Source organism: Macrobrachium nipponense, chromosome 16 (assembly GCF_015104395.2).
Source record: "Macrobrachium nipponense isolate FS-2020 chromosome 16, ASM1510439v2, whole genome shotgun sequence".
Classification (NCBI taxonomy): domain Eukaryota; kingdom Metazoa; phylum Arthropoda; class Malacostraca; order Decapoda; family Palaemonidae; genus Macrobrachium; species Macrobrachium nipponense.
In genome coordinates this window covers 35,985,737-36,007,453 of record NC_087209.1, presented here as the reverse complement: position 1 = coordinate 36,007,453, position 21,717 = coordinate 35,985,737, and the positions used below count along the sequence as shown (strand labels likewise).

Sequence of the window (21,717 nt, the reverse complement as noted above, 5' to 3'; positions counted from 1 at the left end):
TTTGAATTTTCTGAGCCTTGTTCTATTCGTGACATCCTTCTGTAATGCTCTTATCATCGCTCACAAACTGAAACTCCGACTCAATTTCTTTCTACGGAAGTGCATGAACGAGCAAGTGATGCCCAAGTCGATTTTACCAGTGAGAATTCTTTGCCTAGCAGAGCGACCTTTCGACGAGTTTCAACGCATCATACTTCAGAAACACATCGACATCACAAAAGTGGAAGTAGATGATGCGTTCCGTACACTTAGAAGCAGACGGTATAGCTTTAATCAGACGGTTCCTGTCGATTGGAAGAATTGGATGCTGGATTATTGCTACGGAAAATTGAGAAGTGCTGCAACCGTCTTGAAAGGAAGCTCCAAGTCAAGCTGAAAAATCTTATTGCTGAAAGCGACTGGACTAAGCATGCCAACGAGGACTTCATGATTAATTTATCTGACAAACCAGTGGATAGTGCTACGACAGCGGCTTTGGGATATGGGTTAAGCTTTGGTGTATTTAATGGTAACCTGGACTGTGTCGACATCTCAAAATCCTTTTGTTATTTAGAAAAATTGAATCAAAACCTATGCCCTGATGATATCAATATTTGTAAAGGTATTGTGTATGGTGCTATGAGTAAACCTTCTCCCCCCTAATGTACCCGTGAGATTTCTCCAGGCTTTTAAGAAAATTAAAGAAGACGAAACAGTGAAGGTGACAAAAGCAGATAAATCTAATGCAGTGGTAATAATGAATAAAAGTGACTATATAAGTCAAAATAATGACATTGCTAAATGACACTGATACTTATTATGAAACTGAGTCTGACCCTACACAGAGTTAACTCCCATTTTAATAAACAAATTAAATCCATTTTGAAGGGCTTGGACCATTTAATTAAACAGTTTACACCGCAATGCGCCTCCCTACCTTACATGTATGGTTTAGTCAAGACACAAAATCAATAACCCTATCAGACCAATCATTAGTTCAGTGGGCTCAGTTACGTATAATTTATCTAAATGGCTTGTAAAAATTCTTACTCCTTTGGTAGGAAATATTTCTAACACGAATGTTAAAAACAATGTTGATTTTATAAACAAATTGAATAGTTTAAATTTGAATTATGATTTTAATATGGTTAGTTTTGATGTTGTCTCTTTATTTACAAAAGTGCCTGTAGATGACTGACTTGAATATTTGGAAGAGGAATTAGAGCGTCAAGACATTCCCTTAAGTGTAGCAAATCTCATTAGTCTCATAAGGTTATGTATCAAAGATAGTAAATTTTGTTTCAATGGGGAATTTTTTTGTACAAAAGTTTGGCATGGCTATGGGTAATCCCTTATCTCCTGTCCTTAGCAATATTTACATGGAATTTTTTGAGACAAAACTCTTACCAAGAATTTTGCCCCAAAAAGTTATTTGGTTTAGGTACGTGGATGATATCTTCTGTATTTGGCCAGTTCACAAAAACCTCCAGGAATTCCTTAATAATCTCAATAATTTAGTCCCTTCTATAAAATTTACTGTAGAGGAAGAAAGAAATTGTAATTTGAATTTTCTTGATGTAACTGTCCATAGAAATGATAGAAATTTCACCTTTTCAGTCTTTCGAAAATCAACTAATATTGCCTCTTTTGTTCATTACTACTCCAATCACCATCAAAATGTTAAATTCTCTGTTTTTTTTCTGGGATGTTCCTAAGGGCTTTACGTGTCTGTAGCCCGCAGTTTATTGACGCTGAAATTAAAACTATTTATATTGCATTGAAACTTAAATACCCAAGGACTTTTGTAGATGTGGCATGAAAAGAGCTAGAAAAACATTTTATTCAACTAATGACAAACTTGAATTTAGTAAGCATAACATTCTAAAATTACCTTATGATGAAAGGTTTTAGATATTCCTAGAATTTTAAAGCTTTTTAACATAAATGTTGTTTTCAGTAATATTAATGTCAAGAGCTTAGTAATCAAAAATTCTCCTAAAGATCTTCCAGGCTGCATATATGAAATTCCTTGCAAAAAGTGTGATAAAGTCTATTACGGACAGACCAGCAAATCTCTTTCACAGCGTCTCAAGCAACATCAATATTCTGTGAGAACTGGGCAAATATCGAATGCATTATTTGTACATAAAAGAGATTTAGACCACCTATTAACTGGAGTCAAGCAAGAGCCTTAGTCCCATGTAATGACACAGTTAAAAGGAATATCATTGAATCTTGTTTTATCAAATCAAATAATAGAAATGTTCTAAATTTAAGTCTTGGTTTATTTAAACTTGATGCTTTCATAATGAAAAAAGTTGTAGATAAATATAAGCACAAAATTAATATATTCAGTTTTTTACATGTTTTGGACTGTAAAGATACTTTGTAATTTCGGTTAGGGTCAGAATCTGTTTAAGTTTGTGACCGTGTGATATCCGATAATCCTGGATTATCCCTTTTAATTTTTATCCTTTTGATAATTAACCATCTGGTATTCCTGATCTTGTTTGTACCTGAGGCCTTCCTCTCCAACTGTACTTTAGTAGCTCCTTGACGATGTCTTGAATAAAGACGAAGCGCTTGGATTTCTGACTATCATTTTCCAGAGGTATTCGCTTATATTATATATATATATATATATATATATATAATCTTCAGTTTTCATCAAGTTTGTACTCCCATAAATAATACACACACAACCACAGCTCATAATCATACCTCATGACGAGGCTGAATGACCCTCTGGGTTCTAGTCCTGAGTCTTATATCTAAATCTCATACATCCATCCATCCATCCATCGTAATTCCTTCAAATCAGTGGTGCGTAATGTTGATCCTAATATGAGTATATCAGTCCACAACCCAAAACCTGTTATTGCTAGTCTTATGAGGGGTCCATCCATTAAGGGTTAAATAGTAGAAAATTAGGCTTGTAGACTGCAATACATATCATGATATGGGAATGCATGACAGTGCTCTAGAAACTCTGCCTCCCTTGTTAAGGGGGACAGAGATAACACATTGTCTGACCTAAGTCTTCATACAGATGCTTGGTTGTATAGTTTTCTGGTATCTACCAAACTAGGACAAACAAAAGTCAAGCTGCTCACAGTTGAGAAGGGTACAAAGAAAAGCAAAGGACCCAGTATCCAAACCATCTGTGTCAACCAAAGCCCAACAAAGACCTTAGGTGTGATGTAAACTTGCCTGAAAGGAGCTTGGAAAAACTTCACAACAGTCAGGCAACCACTGTAGGGTCAGGGAAAAAATGATCATGGCCTAGAGAGGCTCCCATATATGGGGAGGAAGGAATTCTTAGTCAGGACCCTAAACATTACTCTGAACTCTGTGTGCTAAAACAAACAGAATCATGGTCTTTGCATCACAAAAGACGTTATTCCATTCACGGGACAGGGAGTCAAAAAGGGAGGCTTGGGAGGTGGGGGGAAGCTATTATACAATAAGGGTTGGGTAAATGTATGACCACTACCTTTCCATGGGTAGCAGAGACCAAAAATGAGTTGTCAGGATGGTAATAGGTAATGGCAACTGTCTTTTGAAGATAAGAGAACTATTGAAGTAAGACTTACAGTTTTAGGGAAGGAGTTATTAACAAAGGTAAAACTATGCACTTCATGGACTTCACACTGAAAATCCTCCTATGGGTCAATATCCAATGAAGAATTTTTCTAGACTGATTTTAAGCAGTTAAATAACTACGTATAAGACAGAGAAGACAGAAGTATTCTGAGGCTCAGATTCCTCATCAGGAAGGATGAAAATCTAATGAAAAGTGGCATTACCTGCATCTTACTCCATTCTCAGTGCTTCTGTCATCATTTGCGGTTCCCCATCCCCTTAATTTCCTTCTATTTCCAAATTGAGGCTTGGAAGGCAACATGAAGGATTAGGTTGTGACCCCAAATCCTGGGGAAGGAGGAGGTTTTTGACCAATGACCCATGCACAAACACATGGTGTACAGATAGTTCTTATCTTTTATGATACATAGTATGTCAGCTATGTAACTGTAATTTTGCAAAGAAAAGTGCAAAGAAATATTGGAAAAAATTTGTATAGTACCTCCCAAAAAGTTACTGCATCTCCCCATCTCAGTAAATCTCGTACTAATTTTACAACAAATATACTCAGAATTGTCACTGATTTTAGTTTTTATCTGTTATGATATTGTTTGAGCTGTAATTATAATTTTACAAAATATAATAAAGTATTAGGAAAAACATTAGTAACTTGGTAAAATTAGCACATTTTCACGAGTGTCTTGTTAGAGAGGCATCATACAAGTTTGTATGTAAATATGATATTGTTATTGTACAATAAAGTTTCATACATACTTACCTGGCAGATATATACGATTGAATGGCCCACCCAGCCTCCCCTCAGGAGACAGGTGGAAGAGAAAAATCTGTCCTTAGAAGGTAATAGTTCCTATTCCTGCCACCCAGCGGCAGGCCGGTAGATCACCTGACCTACCTACCTGTAGCGTGTGCCGCGAAATTCGAATTTCTATCGGGGACGACGGAGTCTATAGCTAAGTATATATCTGACAGGGAAGTTGAATGTATGAAAACTGTAGTCACTTTCAACTTCCTGTGGGAGGAAGGGAAAAATTTTTCATATTTTTTTTCTTACACCATGTGCATTTACTTGTCTTCCTCTGCATTGATGTTTCTTAAATTAGCCAACCTTGAAGTTTGCCTGGTCTGGGGGTTGTGCCCATCCCTTACGGGTTAATACAGCGGTGTATGTACTAATACTGTATACTATACATATACTGTACATATTTTTAGTCTGTCTGAGTCCACATACACAAATGAATAACAAGAGGAAAAATATACAATGCATTCTCTCTCTTCAAAAACTAAGCAAAAGTTTTTAAGGTCTTTTTTGTATTGTATTTTCACAGTAGGCATAAGCAGATATAATTAATACATTCCTGCTAGGCTATAGCACTGCAAAGTAAGTACTGCATTTTAAAGCAATTCACTTTACAGATAAATTTCTGAAGTTAAATTTGCAATTTAGTTCTGGGGTACTGTCTCAACGTTTGTTACTTACTGAGAGGCCAGCACCCAAACTGTCTATTAAGCTGACTTGCCAAGATAATGTTAACCTAAATTTTGCATTTTTAAAGCTTAACCTAAACTTTGCATTTTTAAAGCTTATTTCATCTAACAGTAAAATCTCTTAACACAGTACTAACCTGCTGCAGCAGATGACGCTGAATCTGTATTTGTTGACGTTCTAACAGCCTCATAGATCTCTGTGAGCTCTTTTGTTTCAAATGCTAAGTATACAGCAATCTGAGTATCACTATCCAGCATTGCCTCCTCAACATCATGAACCAACTAATAAGATTCCAAGAGAAAAATGCATTATTAAATGGACTACTGTACCAACTTCTAGAAAACTTTAATTACTCTAACTGTTTGTTACACAAGGCTCTGGCATATAACATGAAAGGAGATTTTTCATTTGTAACAGTGAACAACATTGAGACTACTTAATGAAATACGTATCAGTGATTTTCATGACTGGTTTGGTAAAGGGGAGTGAAATTCACAGTAGTATAGTGTAGTATGCCATAAAATGCACAACAGGTAGCATTTGGAGTACATCTCTACTTTTTAACTTTTCAATATGATTAAGATATGCATGAGTAAAAAAAAAATGATACTAGGACAATGTATTCAGCTTACTGCTCCCTCTAAAGAACACTTCTTATACAAGTTCTATAACTGTACAGTTATAATTAAAGCCTGATACACAGCGCTCTCTTTTCTCTAAAACATACCTTTTGCTGATCCTCTGAAAGGCCAAGCAGGTTGGAAGGCAGGAGAACCAGAAGTGCTGCAGCACCCTGGCTGATCAGCTGCTGATATAATGAAGGTGTAAGATCAGTCAAGCGTGCTAAAACACAACGCCGCGCCAGCGACGGTGCATCTAAGGTTCGAGCCTCTACATTCACCAAACTGCTTCGACTACCTGTTCATCAAGCGCTACCATTAGACTAAAGAAGACATGATAGTGTATAGATGAAAAGTGAATAATAGTATAGGTATAGTATAAGTATAGGTATAATTAATCACATAATAGTACTGTACTTCTCAAATCACAGTATGTATTGTAAGTCTCAGGTGTCTTTATATGTACAGTTTTTTAAAATAACCCCCCCCCCAAATTAGTCTAGAGTGAAACAACTACTGCAGTTATAAGGTATTGCTACAGCTATGGATTATACCTCAAATCTTATATAGCAGAAGCCTAAGGACACTACATTCAATGGTTACTGTAAATGACTGCAATATACAAAATTGAATAATTTTGCATTTTATAGATATACAAACCTGAAGTATTACAGTAGAATATGATATTTTTATAATAAAGCAATGTTTTTATCATACTTACCCAGTAATTTCATAGCTAAGAGTTTCACTCACCCAGCAGTTGAAATTCAAAAATTTGCGGGTTGCACTAATTTTTCTATTTTGTTTTGGCTCAGTAACCAAGCCCCACCCACTTTCAGGGAAAGAGAGGAACAACTTATCAAAGAGATCAGTTTGTTTTATGGCCCTTCAGAATAAATCCAAGCTAGGGGATGGAGGGTGGGCTCTGATCATGTAATTACTGGGTAAGTATAATTAAAACTTTTAGTATTATTATAAAAATGTCATTTTTAATTACTAACTTCCCAGTAATCACAAAGCTGATTCCCACATTGAGGGAGGTGGGAAACAAGGATAGTTCCCCCTCAAAACATTATTTATGTAACTAGTTTGAGAATAGAAAGCTTTGCCAACATTAATGACGTGTTTGTTTCCTTACCTGATAATAGAGTTGTAGCAGAAAGATACTGCATCTGGTTGTCACTCATCTTATCATGTAGTGGCATGGCAGAATAGCCATAGAGCACCTACTACTTTAGTGAGAAACTTTGTAGCGAAGGATAATTCCGATAGTTAACAAATATAATCAAATTGCCCCTGCCCAGGGCTCATTACCAACAGATAACAAGAAATAAAGATTGTTACCTACACCCAAACCATGTCCTTGAAAAACCACCACTACCCTACTAAAGGACTGGAGGATACTCCAAGTACTTCATACCTCCAGGCTTCCCAACAACATCAAAACCTTATGTCAAGGAGAATATAAGATTTAGGAAGGGTTGCTTCCTATACTTCCTTTCCCAACATCATGCCAGCTGATGAACAGACCTAGGGTACTGGATTCATCATATGTAGTTTCAATGTTACAAAGAAAATGTGAGGCAAAAACAGACTTACATTTCCAAAATGTATAGATTGTAATATTATTGTCAGAGATAAATTCCTTTTGAAAACTAACGAAGTGGCTAATGCTCTAATATTGTGAGCTTTTATCTTAGAAGGAACACATCTTCCTGAATTGAGGAGTGAGCTTCATGGATTATTCTTAAGAGTGTGGTCTGGAGGGATTCTTAACAGAGCACCACAGACTGCAAGCATTGCCACAAATATCTTTCATTCTATGCAGATACTTTTAAGATCTCATGGGACACAGCATCCTTTCATTATCGTCGGTTCCCAGGATTTCCGTCAGACTGTTAATTGAGAAAGAATGAGGTCATGGATTAGCAGGAGACTCATTCCTGCCCAAAAAACCAAGGGAATAAGAGCAAACTGCATTCCCTTTGGAAAACCCTACTTTTCTATCCAAAGCATGCACTTTGCTGACTCGTTTTGCTATCCCTAGTGTGACTAGAAAGAGGGTCTTTCTAGTTTAGTCTCATTGAAATTACATGCATGGGTTCAAAATGAGGTCCAGAAAATAATTTCAACAATTTATCAAGATTCCAAGACAGTCATGGAATCTTTACGTTTGGAGGTCTCGAAAGACTTAATAAGGTCTGACAGGTCTGAATTGGAAGACAAGTCCAATCTTCTGTGGCTAAATACTGAACCAAACATAGCTCTGTAGCCTTTTATGATAGAAGTAAAAGGTTTTTAGCTGATCTCAAATGGAATAGTCAGCTATTTCGGTCACAGTGGTCTGAGAAGAGGAGATATTGGACCTCCTGCACCACTCTCTGAAAATCCCCCATTTGTTTGTTCTGATATACATATACACTGTTCAAAGACTGTCTTCTACATTAACGATAGGCTCCTGATGCTGCCCTCGTAATCACCTTCTTTCTAAGAAATTTCCCGACAGTTTGAAGCTTGTCAGGGGCAGAGAAGACAGGCTTTGGTGGAATCACTGGAAGTGTGGTTGTCTGACTAGCTGTATCTTTTGTGGAAGTAGCCTCGGGAAGTCCACCAGAGGGTCTATGAGGTCAGGAAACCATTCCTTTGACAGCCAAATAGGAGCTACCAAAATCATTGAGACGTTTTGGTACATCTGAAACTTGTTTATAACCTAGCTGATCAAATTGAATGGTCGAAAGCTATATGTTGCTATAAAGGAAATATATACTTTATAAAACTACAGAAGGATTTTACATCATTGTGGACTGTATCCCCATTTACTTAGAGGTACGACATAGTACCTAGCTTCAGCAGGTATGTAGATCTTTGTTTGACCAGTCGAAGAGCATAGCATCCACTGCCCAAGCCAGTGGATCTGGTACTGGTGAACAAAAAAGAGGGAGACAATGGTTTTGAGATGTGGCGAACAGATCCACCATCTGTTTTCCCCAGTTTCCAAAGTTCCAGGCAGACCCGAGGATCCAAGGTCCATTCCGTTGAGAGGCCTTGTTTCTGACGGCTTAACCCATCCGCAAGGACACTGAGTTTTCCTTGGACGAATCGGGTCACTATCCAAGTGATGTTCTGGTCTGCCCAAAGAAGATCTCTTGCTGCCTCGTTCAGAGAGAAAGATAGAGTCCCACCTATCTTTCTTATATATGACAGAGTGGTCGTGTTGTCTGAATGCACCAAAATCTTTTTTTTTTTTCTTCTTCGCTTCCAAAGAGAGGGACTGAAGGCCTAGGTGTATTGCCTTTAGCTCCTTCATGTTTACATATGTACGTATATAGAACAACTTTTGATTTTGGGACCATGTCCCTGACACTTCTTCTGAAGTAGAGCCCCCCAACCCAGGTCTGACGCATCTGAGAAGTAGTTCAGACTGGGGCTCAACGGAAAGAGAAATTGCCCTCTGACCGTCTCCTCTCGTAGTTCCACCAAAGGAGGTCCTCCTTTACCTTTTGAGTAATGGAACGTGTGAGTCCAGAAAGACTTTCCTGTTCTAATTCACCTTTAAAAAGAATTGTAAGGGTCTGAGATGCAGTCTGCCAGGGGAGACGAATTGCTCCATCAATGATAGAGAGCCCAGAAGGGTCAGCCAATTGTGGCTCAACACTCATTGAGGGAAAGGATCTGTTGTATTTTCCTTAAACATGACTCTATTCTTTTCGGGGCCGGAAAAACCCGAAAATTCTGAGATACTATTATCATTCCCAAACACAGAATCTTCTGACAGGGAGTCAACTGTGATTTTTGAGAACTTATATGAATTCCTAATTCTTCTGTTAACAGGAGTCTTCTTGAGGTCCTCTATACACTGACTCTCCAATTGTGCCCTGAGAAGCCTATCGTCTAAATATAGGGAGATTCTTATTCCCTGCAGTTGAAGCCACTTTGCAATAAGAGCCATGTGAAAACCTGAGGCACCGTCATAATACCGAAGCAAAGGGAGTGAAACTGAAAAACCCTTACTTTGAATAGAAACCTGAGGTACTTCCTTGACCTCGGGAGGATAGGGACATGGAAGTATGCATCCTGTAGATCTATGGATACCATCCAATCTCCTGGATGAATGGATGACAGGACTGTTTGGTTTGTCACTATATTAAATTTTGTCTTCACAACGAATACACTGAGGGCGCTGACATCCAAGACGGGCCTCCAGCCCCCCCCCCCAATGACTTGGGGACTACAAAAAGACAATTGTAAAATCTTGGAGAATACATGTCCTGCACTTCCTCTATTGCCTCCTTTTCTATGAGAGATGCCACTTGTCCACAAGGGCCGAAAACTTCCTTAATCTTGCAGAATAAGCAGTCAACATGACGGGCGAGCTGACTAAAGGAGGCTTTTTTTTTTTACAAAGGGAATAACGTATCTCTCTTTCAGAACATTTACTATCCAAGACTCTGCCCCCTTCTCCTGCCAAACTTCCTAAAACAATGGGAGTCTGGCACAGACTTGTGTACAGAGAACATTCTCCTCACTTGCGAGAGGGAACTTTTGACAATGACTTCCTGATAAATTGAGCCGAGAAACATGTATTTCTCCTGGAGTGGGAGAAAGATCTTTGTCTGCCCCGAAAGGACTAAGGTCTTGCAGGAAGAGATTGCCTGAGTTTATAGCAGGGGGGTCCCTTTTGCAGGACCGAGATAGAAGATCCTGAGTACTAATCTTCTTTTGCAAGTCAGATGCAATACCCAGAACCGTCACATGTGGAAAAAGATGTATCTTATCCCAAGGGGAATACAGAAGAGCCAATCTTTGTGTCAGAGTTACACCTTTGGATGTATAAGAGCACAAGAGCTCCCTCTTCTTAAAGAGTACCCATTGTGTAAAGTGAGGCCAACTCATGGGATCCATCCCTAATACCCTTGTCAATAGAAGAAAGAAGTCTTAGCCAATCAGAGAAGTTCTCAGGCAAAACAGATCATGCTCTAATCTTACACCGGCACAGATCCCACAAGAAGGGGCTTCTCCAGTTCCATAGGATAAATATCCTCACCTCAACAACCTAGAGGGAGGAAGACTAAAGGAGTTCCTGCCTTATTCTCTCTTTTCCGTAAGCCATGCTTCTACTTCGTTGAAGGTCTTTTTAGCCAATGACGAAAGGACCATTTTCAGTAGGTTAGATGAGGAAGGCATATCCATAATAAATGTAGAAGCAGGAGACGAAGGAGTTGCTGGTGAGAAAAAGGTAGGAAACATGGCCAGAAGGAACCTCATCAAAGAAGCATAAGTAGTTGAAGGGGCTTCTTGGTCTTCTAATTCTTCATCTTCAGATGACGCTGGAGAAAGAGCCACATCCACAGGAGCTTTAGACATCGCCGCGTTTACAGGAGCTCAGGACGTCATAATATCTACAGGTGCTTGAGGCATCATGGGAGCCTCATTAAGAAGAGACAAAATACTATCCAGTTTCAGCTGAATGGGATCCACTTCTGAGCCATCAGAAGAAATAATAGGAGCTGGTAGAATTGATGGGCACTTGGGTGCAGGTGGGTGACTGTCTGCCTCCAAACAAGCAGGCGCCACTGGTCACTTGTTGGCTGTTGAGAGTTCAGGCGCCAATGGACGCTTGGCTCCCTCCAAAGCGTAGGCACTACTGGGCACTCATGAGCTGCTGGAAGCACGGACGTTTGGTGCAGAGCAGATGAATGACAGTGAGCCTTGGACGCTGAAGGATCATCAGCTTCTAAGAGGCAATCAAAAGAAAAATGCTCTGGACTGTCCCAGTGACTGGAAGATGAGTGCTACAACTCTTTAAACCTCTTAACAGGAACCACTGGAGAAAACGCTACATCTGTAGCACCCCTCTTCAAATGACGAGATTTACTCCCAGAGTGCCATTGATGATGGGGAGGGGAATCCTCTGAACTCAACAAACTATGCACATCCACAGAGAGACCTTTTCAGTGGCTCTTGGTTGCAACCTGGGATGCCTCAACAGGTTGAACTGGGGGGGCAACTGCTCTTGGGCAGAACCCCACCAACCTCCCTTGGGCTATCAGTTTGACTCCTCCCAGGTTTTGGGGAGAATACCACCGACCTTTGCCTAGGAGAGTTGATGGGACGAACAGCCACCTCCTCCACTAACACTGCACTATCGCTTTTAGCTATGTCCATAAGGACTTTCACTGACAAGCCAAGCTGCTCCATTGTCTGTACTATTAAAGCAAAGCACTTATCAAGCTTTGCTTCGAGGTTGGCAATGGGGTTTGGGATCAGAAGCGTCGAAGCCTGAAACTGGAGATGGTGGAATAGCAAGAGAACTGGGAACAGGGGCCAACGAAATGATATGAACAAGCAAATCCAATTTTAATTCAGAAGATCCCTGGCTAGTTACTGATTTAGCATCTGCCCTAGCCAATGCTTTTCTTTTCCTGTCTCTAGATAACTTTCTTAGGTGAGACTTAATTTTTTCTTGTTCTTTTGTCCCAGTCATTACACTCTGGATATCTATAGTCTATAGAACATACTTGTCCTCAGCAATCCGTGCACAATGCATCAGAATCATAAGATTCTTTGGTCAAACGTCTGTTACAACCTATAGCACAGTGTCTAAAGTTAGTAAAGTCGGTAACAAAAAAAGTCAGTTATTATGATTCTCTAAGAAGAAACTAACACTATCTGAATAATGCCGAAGCAGCCAAAAAATAAATAAATAAATAAATAAAAAATAATTCAACGATCAGGAAAATCAAGGTTCAGAATCAGCTGCAGGTGACAACCAGTGTATAGCCATCAGCCAGCAGAAACAAATTGATCTCTTTACCAAGTTGTTCCTCTCTTTCCCCAAAAGTGGGCAGGGCATCGTCACCTAGCCAAAACAAAACAGAAAAATTAGCGCAACCTGTGAATTTCAGAATATTATTGCCAGGTGGGTGAAACTCTTAAGCTATGTAATTACTGGGTAAGTTGGATAATTAAAAATTTGATATTGTTATACCTTTGACACAAGCTGGTCTGGCCACTGAAGCTTGGTAACATGGTACAGTAGTTTACTAACTAAAAGCAAATGAGGGAGTGGGTCCGGGATACACCCTAATTTTTTAAATGGAGACACACCTTAGGTAGGAGACATTCTCTGAAGAACATAGCTGAGTCATTCCTCCAAAGTAGAAATGACAGCCTCCTGGTCATATAGGTACACGTATTGTGCTGGCTTTGTCTGTCCGTCTGCCCTAAGATCTTAAAAACTACTGAGGCTAGAAAGCTGCAAGTTGGTAAATTGATCATCCACCCTCCAATCATCAAACATACCCTCTAACCTTGGTAGTTTTTATTTTATTCAAGGGTAAAGTTAGCCATGGATCGTGCGTCTGGCAGTAATTTTCAGAGGCGTGAAACACATCCCAACTCTACCTTATCTGGAGAGCACCTGAAGCGCTACCAACCGTAGCAGGTAGTTTTATACAGCATTATACGGTGCACAAAAAACTCGATTGTGCATTAGCTAGAAACTTTTGCATATTTTTTACTTTTATAATGTTGGGCCTATTCTGGCATGTGCAATGTTCATTTCCATCATTAGATGTTCAGTTAACTCATTATAACCCACTTCCATTGAAAACAAGAACCCAGTGATATCAAAACTTTAAAGAAATTGAATTTGAGTGGGGATAGGGGCCTCATTTGGTAGGACATAGAATCTTAGAGGCCTTGTTTGGTAGGACAAACAATCTCACGTAAGGTTAGGAAATATAGGTTACACTTCATTCTAGTTGTTCCCCGATGTCAGAAATTGTCAAAACCTGTTTCCCACGAGAGGGCTGCCCTACCGAGTAGCTAATTCTGATAGAAAACTCAAATTCTCTGGAATTGCATCAAAAACTACCCAAAGCTAGGATATCAGTAAAATATTTCAAAAATCTTAAAAGGTATTGTTAATTTAATAGGGCACAGGATATTGGTATGGCAGCCGTATCCAGATCGCAGTAGATATTGGTATGGCAGTGAATTGCGCATGCGTAAATTTCAGGACTTCCTGCCATACAAATAACATAGTGTGGTTGGGGTACGGCAGATTCTGTCAGTGGTGGTGTATTGCGCTCTTGACTTGCTGTAGGTACAGCAGTTAGCTGTATCCGTTTACCAGTTTGCTAATCATACTGTATTATGTGACCAGAGTTCGGCTTTTAGGCAGGACAGTCCCGCTTTTTTAACATCTGTCCCCCCTTTCTTTAGCAAATGTCATGTCCCTCCCTCCCCCCTTTTTTTTTTGCTTTTGTGAATTTTGTCCCGCTTTTTTGTGCTACAAAAACAAAACTATCCAAATTTTAATGGAATAATGCTGAAATTTTGTTTAATTTTGCCATTTCACTAGCTGGTAAATTCTATTGTCTTCTCCGAAAGCTGCAATACCCAATGAAGTGAATTAAAAGATTATTGTAAAGTGTATAAAGGAGGCCCTTTGCAACTGCTGATGTCGGGCAGAATAAAGGACCGAGAAAGCCACCAAAGGTACTATGGTAGTGTACGTATATATTTATTTATATATAATCCTCTGAATCTCCTCTTCGGAGTTCTTTACAGGGCCGATTCGATCGTTCGTGACCTACATATATACAATTTTTGAAAGTTTGAATCTTCATAGATGTCTATGGCTTTTTTCAGCTCGTTAAAGCCTGAAAACATCTGGTTTTCGGCGAAAACTAATGTATTATTCCGCGATTCATGCTGTTCCGTTGCCCTTTTTCTTGCTATCACTGATATGTCTGAGGGGGTAAAAAAAGGGTTCGCGTATGCGCAATTCACTGTCGTACCAATATCTACCGCGATCGGGGTACGGCAGCCGTACCAATATCCAGTTCAAATTAATAAATACTGTAGGTGGTTTTTGGTAATTCTAAGGAAGAGTTCCACATAGATATAGGTAATAATAAAATTTGTTAGCTGAACAATAGCCTGCAGAAGAGTGTAGCTGATGCAGTACAAGTGAGAGAACTTGAGAAATTTACTCTTTTATGATTTTATTTAATCCACGAGGGGGCATGGTACTAAACATGGCATCTTGCAATAAAGGTTGGTAATTATTACTTTAAATACTTGTTCAGGAGGTAAAACGGTATTGAAAAACGTCAACTCGCTGCAGAAAATTATATAGTACCTGGATTTCCTTTACTATTCATCCAAGGGTAGGCTATATAGCTAAGACTCACCAGGCTAGCCTAGGTATAGCCTAGGTATACTGGGTAGGCTAAACTGATAGTATTTTGTATCTCCCTCCATGCCTAGGAGTAGCCTACCTAGTTGGCTCCCAGAGTAAACAATGCAATATTTATAGGAATCCGCTACCCCCTGTCACACTTATGCTACCTTAAACTAAGCCAAGGGGGTCAGGATACCGTCCCTTGCAGTGCCCTAGGATAGCCTAGTGCCTCCCCTTCAGGTAATGCTATTGCTAGATTACCCGGCTTCCTTACGGCCAACAATCAACTTAAAACTATTTATTTCCAGCATTTAATCATTCATCTCTCCAGCAATGCGACCCATGTCCGTCCCTCACCATGAGCAGAGCCATGTAGGTCATACTGCTGTAGCCGGTAAACTGTAAACTCGGCGGCGGCATCTACCACGGGCACAGGCGATATGAGAATCAGAAGGGGCAGTGCCACCACCAGATAATACGGCACGCTGTTCCTCAGCACTTCCACTATATCACTGTCACACCACATCTCACTACGTCTGGTACTGTCAACACTGTGAAAAACTGACGGATTCCGTGCCCTTGGGGAAAACTTTGGCACTGTGGCACTCTCACCACCGCTCTTCTCTGGCGTCTCCTGCAGACGAAATTTTTATGAACCGGATGGACGGTTCGGATTCGTTATCATGCGCTCTCTCTAAAATTGTCGTTCTTTCCACCACGAAGCCGGCGTTTCCAGGAATGCATTCACTCCTAATTAGTCATTCACATATACAGTAATATTTACTTTAAGAAACTACCTGATAACCAGTTAACTATTATCATTCCGTTTTTTACTACATTACGTTAAAACCATCTTACAAATTCATACCAAAGACAAATTAGTTTTGTATATTACCTTCCACAAATATACGAGAGCGCCATCACACACACACACACACACACACACACACAAAAACATTTAATAAAAATGAAATATAACATAAAGATTATTATAAGAACATAACTTCAAGAAGCTAACCCATAAAAACCCGCATAAAGAAAAATGGAACGGTACACTGTGGCACAGTGATTGCGAAAGTTGTGGAGATAAGACACGCGTCGCGAATGGTAAGTGAAGGACTTACTAAATAATGACGTATGAAAACGTCATGATCGCATGGCAGTGGAATATGGTTTGTTGTTTAGAACATTCTTATAGATGAATGATGTTAAAAACATCTAGTGCATGATTAAGAAAATCATGAAGAAGAAAGAAATGGTAATAGCTGAAATGAAGATGGTAGTTTACTATACTTCAGAGAACACTTGCGCAGATAGTATGGTCATGGAAAAGCATTTGCTAGTGATAAAATTTACAGGAGCTTCAGGGAAAATTATTGAGAGGAAAGCTGAGGTTGCTAATGTCATCATGGGTAAAGTCTACCTCTAAGGGAAGTGTGGTTATCAGTTTTGCTGATGCAACCAGTAGGCTAGAGATGAGACAGTGACGATTCATAACAGTGTAGAGGGTGCTGACGCCCTGGTCTTAAACAATGGCTGACGCAATGATGATTGTGAAACTGAAACCAGAAATCATTATCTGTAACGTTTATGATGAGGAAGATACTGTAGTTGAAACGTCAGATGACAGAAACTATTTTCTGAGGTCTATCCCTCATGTAAGGGCAAAGATGAAGTTGCTATTTACATGGGCTATTTTCGGCTCAGGTATCCTCTCCATAAAACTCTGTGCTTTAGTATTGTGCAAGAAATCCAAAGACTACAGAGCCTGTAGATTGTCTTGAAGCCTTCGGAATTCCCAGATTCCCTACTGTCACCACGGGGAGGACAAGCAAATTCCGGACAAGATCCACTTGGAAATTATCATTTATAACATAGTACTATAATAATGAATTAATTTGGATCATTGCCCTAAAATCTCCTTCAGTAGATCTATGTGATATATATATATATATATATATATATATATATATATATATATATATATACTATATATAATCTTCAGAACACGAAGATGAGATATGTCAATATAGTCCACAGGAGAAAAGAGAATAAAAGACTCTAGTAGCTCGATAATTTCGCCTTCCACCAGGTCTCTTCAAAAGCTTTATTTTAACTAACAGAATAAGTATATACACAAAAATCATAAACGTTTTTTTCACTGGAAAAATAAGATTAGCATAACAGATGTAAAAGTTAAAATTAGTTTTACACTTTGACAACTGTTCTGTTAATTTTATTTTTCCAGTGAGAAAATGTTTATGCTTACGATTTTTATGTATATACTTATTTAGTTAAAATAAAGTTCTTGAGGAGGCCTGGTGGAAGGCGAAATTATCGAGCTTCTAGAGTCTTTTATTCTCTCTTTTCCTGTAGATTATATATATATATATATATAATATATATATATATATATTATATATAAATAAATATGCTGCTACTTTCGTAATGCATACATCCTCTCTTTAACAATGAATTGTTATGAGAAATGTTTGCAACATTTTCAGATTCCTTATTTAGCTTAGAATTATAGGATGTCTAAGAATGTATGTTCAGATTTTGCATGACATAATTTAAAAGAATATTACATAGAATGTGAAAAAAGAGAGAGATTAACTTTGTCCATTCCAAGCTAGAAATTGTTTCCATAACTTGTCATCGCTCAAGATAAAGGGGAGCTCGAGGTCTCCGATTTGTGTTCATAACATGTCAATCTTACTCGAGCGAGTTCTGTTTGGAACATGTAGAGCCTACTACGTACAGGACTGGTTTCAAACGTGTATGTCTTTGTCGAGAAATCACATGGAAGTATTGCATCATCTTTTCGTAAGATTGTTCTAGAACCTTCTGTTTAAGCATACGTCATCTTTGGGAAATGACATTTCGTTTTGTTTTTTTGTAAATCATTATTCCTTTCAAATTAAAATACTTTTATCATCTTAAATCACGTAATAATAAATGTTATTTATGATTGTAATTTCAATTTCTCTTTAGATATTGTTTTGAAGGAGAATTTTTATGATATTAGCTGAACTACGTGTCCAAAATGATTTGAGCCCATCAGCCTCTTGAAGTTCGCCCTTACAAGGAAGAGAGAGAGAGAGTGCTCATTACAGACTTTGAATTCCTGGCGTATAGAGGTCATCTCTCTCTCTCTCTCTCTCTCTCTCTCTCTCTCTCTCTCTCTCTCTCTCTCTCGTCATATATGATTTAACATTAACGTAACGTAAAGATTTTATACTCAGTTGTTGGTCACTCATATAAATTTCAGATTTGATATTTCTTACAGTTATTTAGTATTTTTTAGTGCTTATTGTGGAATCTGAACAAACATTGTACAAGTGTGTAACAGCGCTCTTTCTTTTTTGAAATATTGTGGACTGTGTGGTGAAATTTTGGAACTAGCTGCAGCAGAAACAATTGGTACCAAGGTAATGTGTTAATACAAGATTTATTTGTTGCAACTAATAGTTACAGTGGTTTGGAGAACGATTTCAATTTTTTACACATTGCAAATTTTCATGGTTTGTGTTTGTTTCATTTGAAGTGATTTTTTATGCATTTATCCATTTTCCTTATTGAAGTGATTTTTTGTGCATTTATCCATTTTTTTTATTGAAGTGTGTGTTTTTATTTTATGTTCTGTGTGATTAGTGCTTTTTACAATTTTGGTACCTATTTTCCGTATTTTTCTGTGATGTGTTTTCATTTGCATTCAAAATTTGATTGACTTAATTGTTTTCATTAATTAATTGTTGCACATTTAATTGAATTTAACACTTGTGAATTAATTTGCATTTACTTAGAATTCTTTTCAAGTTTTATTATTGTTTAGCACTTGTGAATTAATTTCCAAATTTTAGTTATTGCCTAACACTTTTGAATTTTGATTAATTAATCAATTTTCTTAAATTCTGTGACAAATTAATTTTGATTTAATTTTACTTAATTAATTCAAGAATTAATTAAACTTTGCTTTATTTTCAAGTAACAGTAAAATTCCCTGATATTGTGAATTTCACCTATAAATTTTGAGTTTGATAATAAATTTTTGTATTTAGGATTTTTATAAGTTTTTTTCTTTTTCACCAGTATTTGTTTACGTAGGAACATAGAGTGGTAATTGAGCTGTTTTCCTTCAATTTTCTTGAAGTGAGTTAGAACCACTGAAGTACTTAGACTTTTGAAATCAGGGAAATACTTGGACTTTTAAAGTTGTTGATGGAGTGATGCCCTTTAATTAATTTACATATAAGATTACCTCACACCTGTTTTAATGAACTTAGTCTGATTTTCTGCAATACTAGTAAGTTGTTTAAGGGATCACTGTTGCCTTATTAGAAGTATTTCAGTGGCCTTTTAGAGTATTCAAGTCGTATTTACCCTGTATGAGGTTCAGGTGTCTGGCTGTTGAGAGGTAACAATTTTTTGATTGGTAAGTGTAGTAACCAGATACTTGGCACTTCGTCACAATATATATATATCTATATATATATATATGTATATATATATATATATATATATATATATATATTACGTATATATATATATATATATATTATATTATATATATATATATATATATGTGTGTGTGGTGTGTGTGTGTGTGGGAGGGGGGGGGTGTTAAGGTTGAATAGTGTGTTTATAATCAAAATTATTAGAAAAAAATTTATGTTCTCATATTGCAGCATAAGAAAATGTTGCAACAGGAACCATAAAGATAAAATTACAATAAAAAAAATTTAAGCTGCATAAGTTCAGTGATCAAAACTAATGTTAACCATTTCGTGGAATTTCTAAATACAAAATTACATTGGTTTCCACAAAAAGTGGATTGATATTCCCAGCTACACCATTATTAAGTTTTGATTCAATCTGTATGAAAGTCATTTGTTTTCATAGTAATACCATACTGCTGACTTTACAAGATAGCATACATTCATTGATATATAATAGCCACAACATCAGAAATTTTACTTGGCCTGTCACTGAACAAGAGGCGTTCATATAAGCAATGTGATACACGGCATAGTCAATTGTAGAAGTAAAACCATTCCATTACACTAGATTACCTTATTTTCAATGCAAATTCCATGCTGATGACACATGGCATGTTGAAAGCTAGTTTTGCTAAGCCAGTAAGGAACAAAATACTAATTTTCAAACTTTACAAAATACTGAACAGAAATTCAGCAGACCTCCTTCAAAGACATACCTATCACACATATGATTCTGGATCACCATTTATGTCAACTTATTTACAGAACTTCGTGCTTCGTATTAAGTCATCTAGTAATTAATGTGAGACATATGTATATATTTGAATACTTTTGCTTGATTACTCTGTTGATATTGACTTCAGTTACACTTGCAATTAGTTTCAGTCTTTCTCCTTATTTACAACTGGCCTATTTAAAGGTTCACTGGCTTATTCTGTTCCCCCCTTCAGGTGGATGAGACTTCCATGAATGAGTCTGAAGCTTTTAACTATTCAAGGTGTAACTTTTGACCTTTTGACTAGCATCTTACTTTTGACACATATCTAATGAAAGTTTCAGCAAATGCTGCACGAAAGTTAGCTATTGTTCGTAAGGCCTCATATATTTGTAAGTGACAAAATCAGCGCAATCTGGTTAAGGTCTTCTGTACTCCCTTTATTAGAATGCTGTTCTCCAGTGTGGATGCGGATGTCTGCTTCTGCCAGAGATTTATCTCTTTTAGATAAAGTGGTCCGTTGGGGTAGGTTTCTGTTTCTTAATAGTAGCGGTTATGATTTGGACCATCGATGGTCCAAATATCTTGCTTGTCACATTTTCATACGTTGTATTTTAACAGAGATCTTTCACATTCACATTTGATCCTCGATCCTCTTTTCCTGCTGAAAGCATCCAGATTCGCTGAACAGCAGCACCAATAAGCAGCAAACGTGCCTCGCTTTCGAACTTCCCAGTTCCAGAGGTCCTTTATTCCTCTCAACGTTCGACTGTGGAACAGCCTCCCTGGAAAGATCAAGCATAGAAGCAATGCATTACGATCCTCATACAGCGTAACATGTATTTTAATATTTTACTTACATTTTTATTTATTTGTTTATTTGTTGATGTGTCTGTTTTTCTAACAACTGATCTTCTCTTTGTGAATTTTCCACTTACCCTCTGTTACTTTCGAATGAGCACCATATTCTTTGGAATCTTGAATTTCAAGTCAGTGGCCCTTGTGGAATTGTTCCATTAGAATAGGGTTCATCTTCTGAATAATAACAATAATAATAATAATAAAAGCAGTAGTAATAATAATGATAATAATAGTGCTCAAATAAAAAATGTTGTCGGGGTTAATTGGCCTTCATTTTAGGAATATTGCCTTTGTTAAAAAATATCCTAGCTAGTGTTTTGTGATAAATTGTGCCATGAACAGAGTGGATTAGTGCATCTCTGTTTATCATAATACACCTATTGATCATCCGACTAATATATAACTTGGCAAGTTGCAAAATATACTAAATATGGCAGCAAGAATCATAAAGGATGTTGTATCCTGGGACAGGATTACGCCTGTATTATTTGGGCTGCATTGGCTTACTATTTAAAGCTAGAATAATGTTTAAAGTGTGTGTAATGAGTCGCCCAGATATCTTGGGTGCCCAAGATATTTGAATACCTCTATGCGTACAATACAGCCAACACACAAACAACTACAGGTGAACTCGAGTGATTCGAGTCAAGTGCAATTCGATTGTAAGTGTTAGAGCCTGTAAATTTGCCGCGCCGAGATTATATGCAGTAAGCTCCCATCGATATCAGAAGGGCTGAGAATATCAAGTCTTCCAAGAAAAAATT

At 37.7% G+C, this 21,717-nt stretch overlaps 1 protein-coding gene across 1 annotated transcript in view; it reads right to left on the bottom strand.

Moving 5' to 3' along the window:
- The window catches only part of LOC135195658 (BOS complex subunit ncln-like), a gene marked incomplete in the record, with an annotated part of 219,585 nt that extends 204,017 nt beyond the window's left edge, over positions 1-15,568 (bottom strand). The window contains 3 exon segments of the mRNA XM_064222028.1: positions 5,205-5,349; positions 5,796-5,986; positions 15,236-15,568. Of these exon segments, the coding sequence (XP_064078098.1) occupies positions 5,205-5,349; positions 5,796-5,986; positions 15,236-15,404 (505 nt within the window).
- Positions 15,569-21,717: the final 6,149 nt, after the last annotated feature.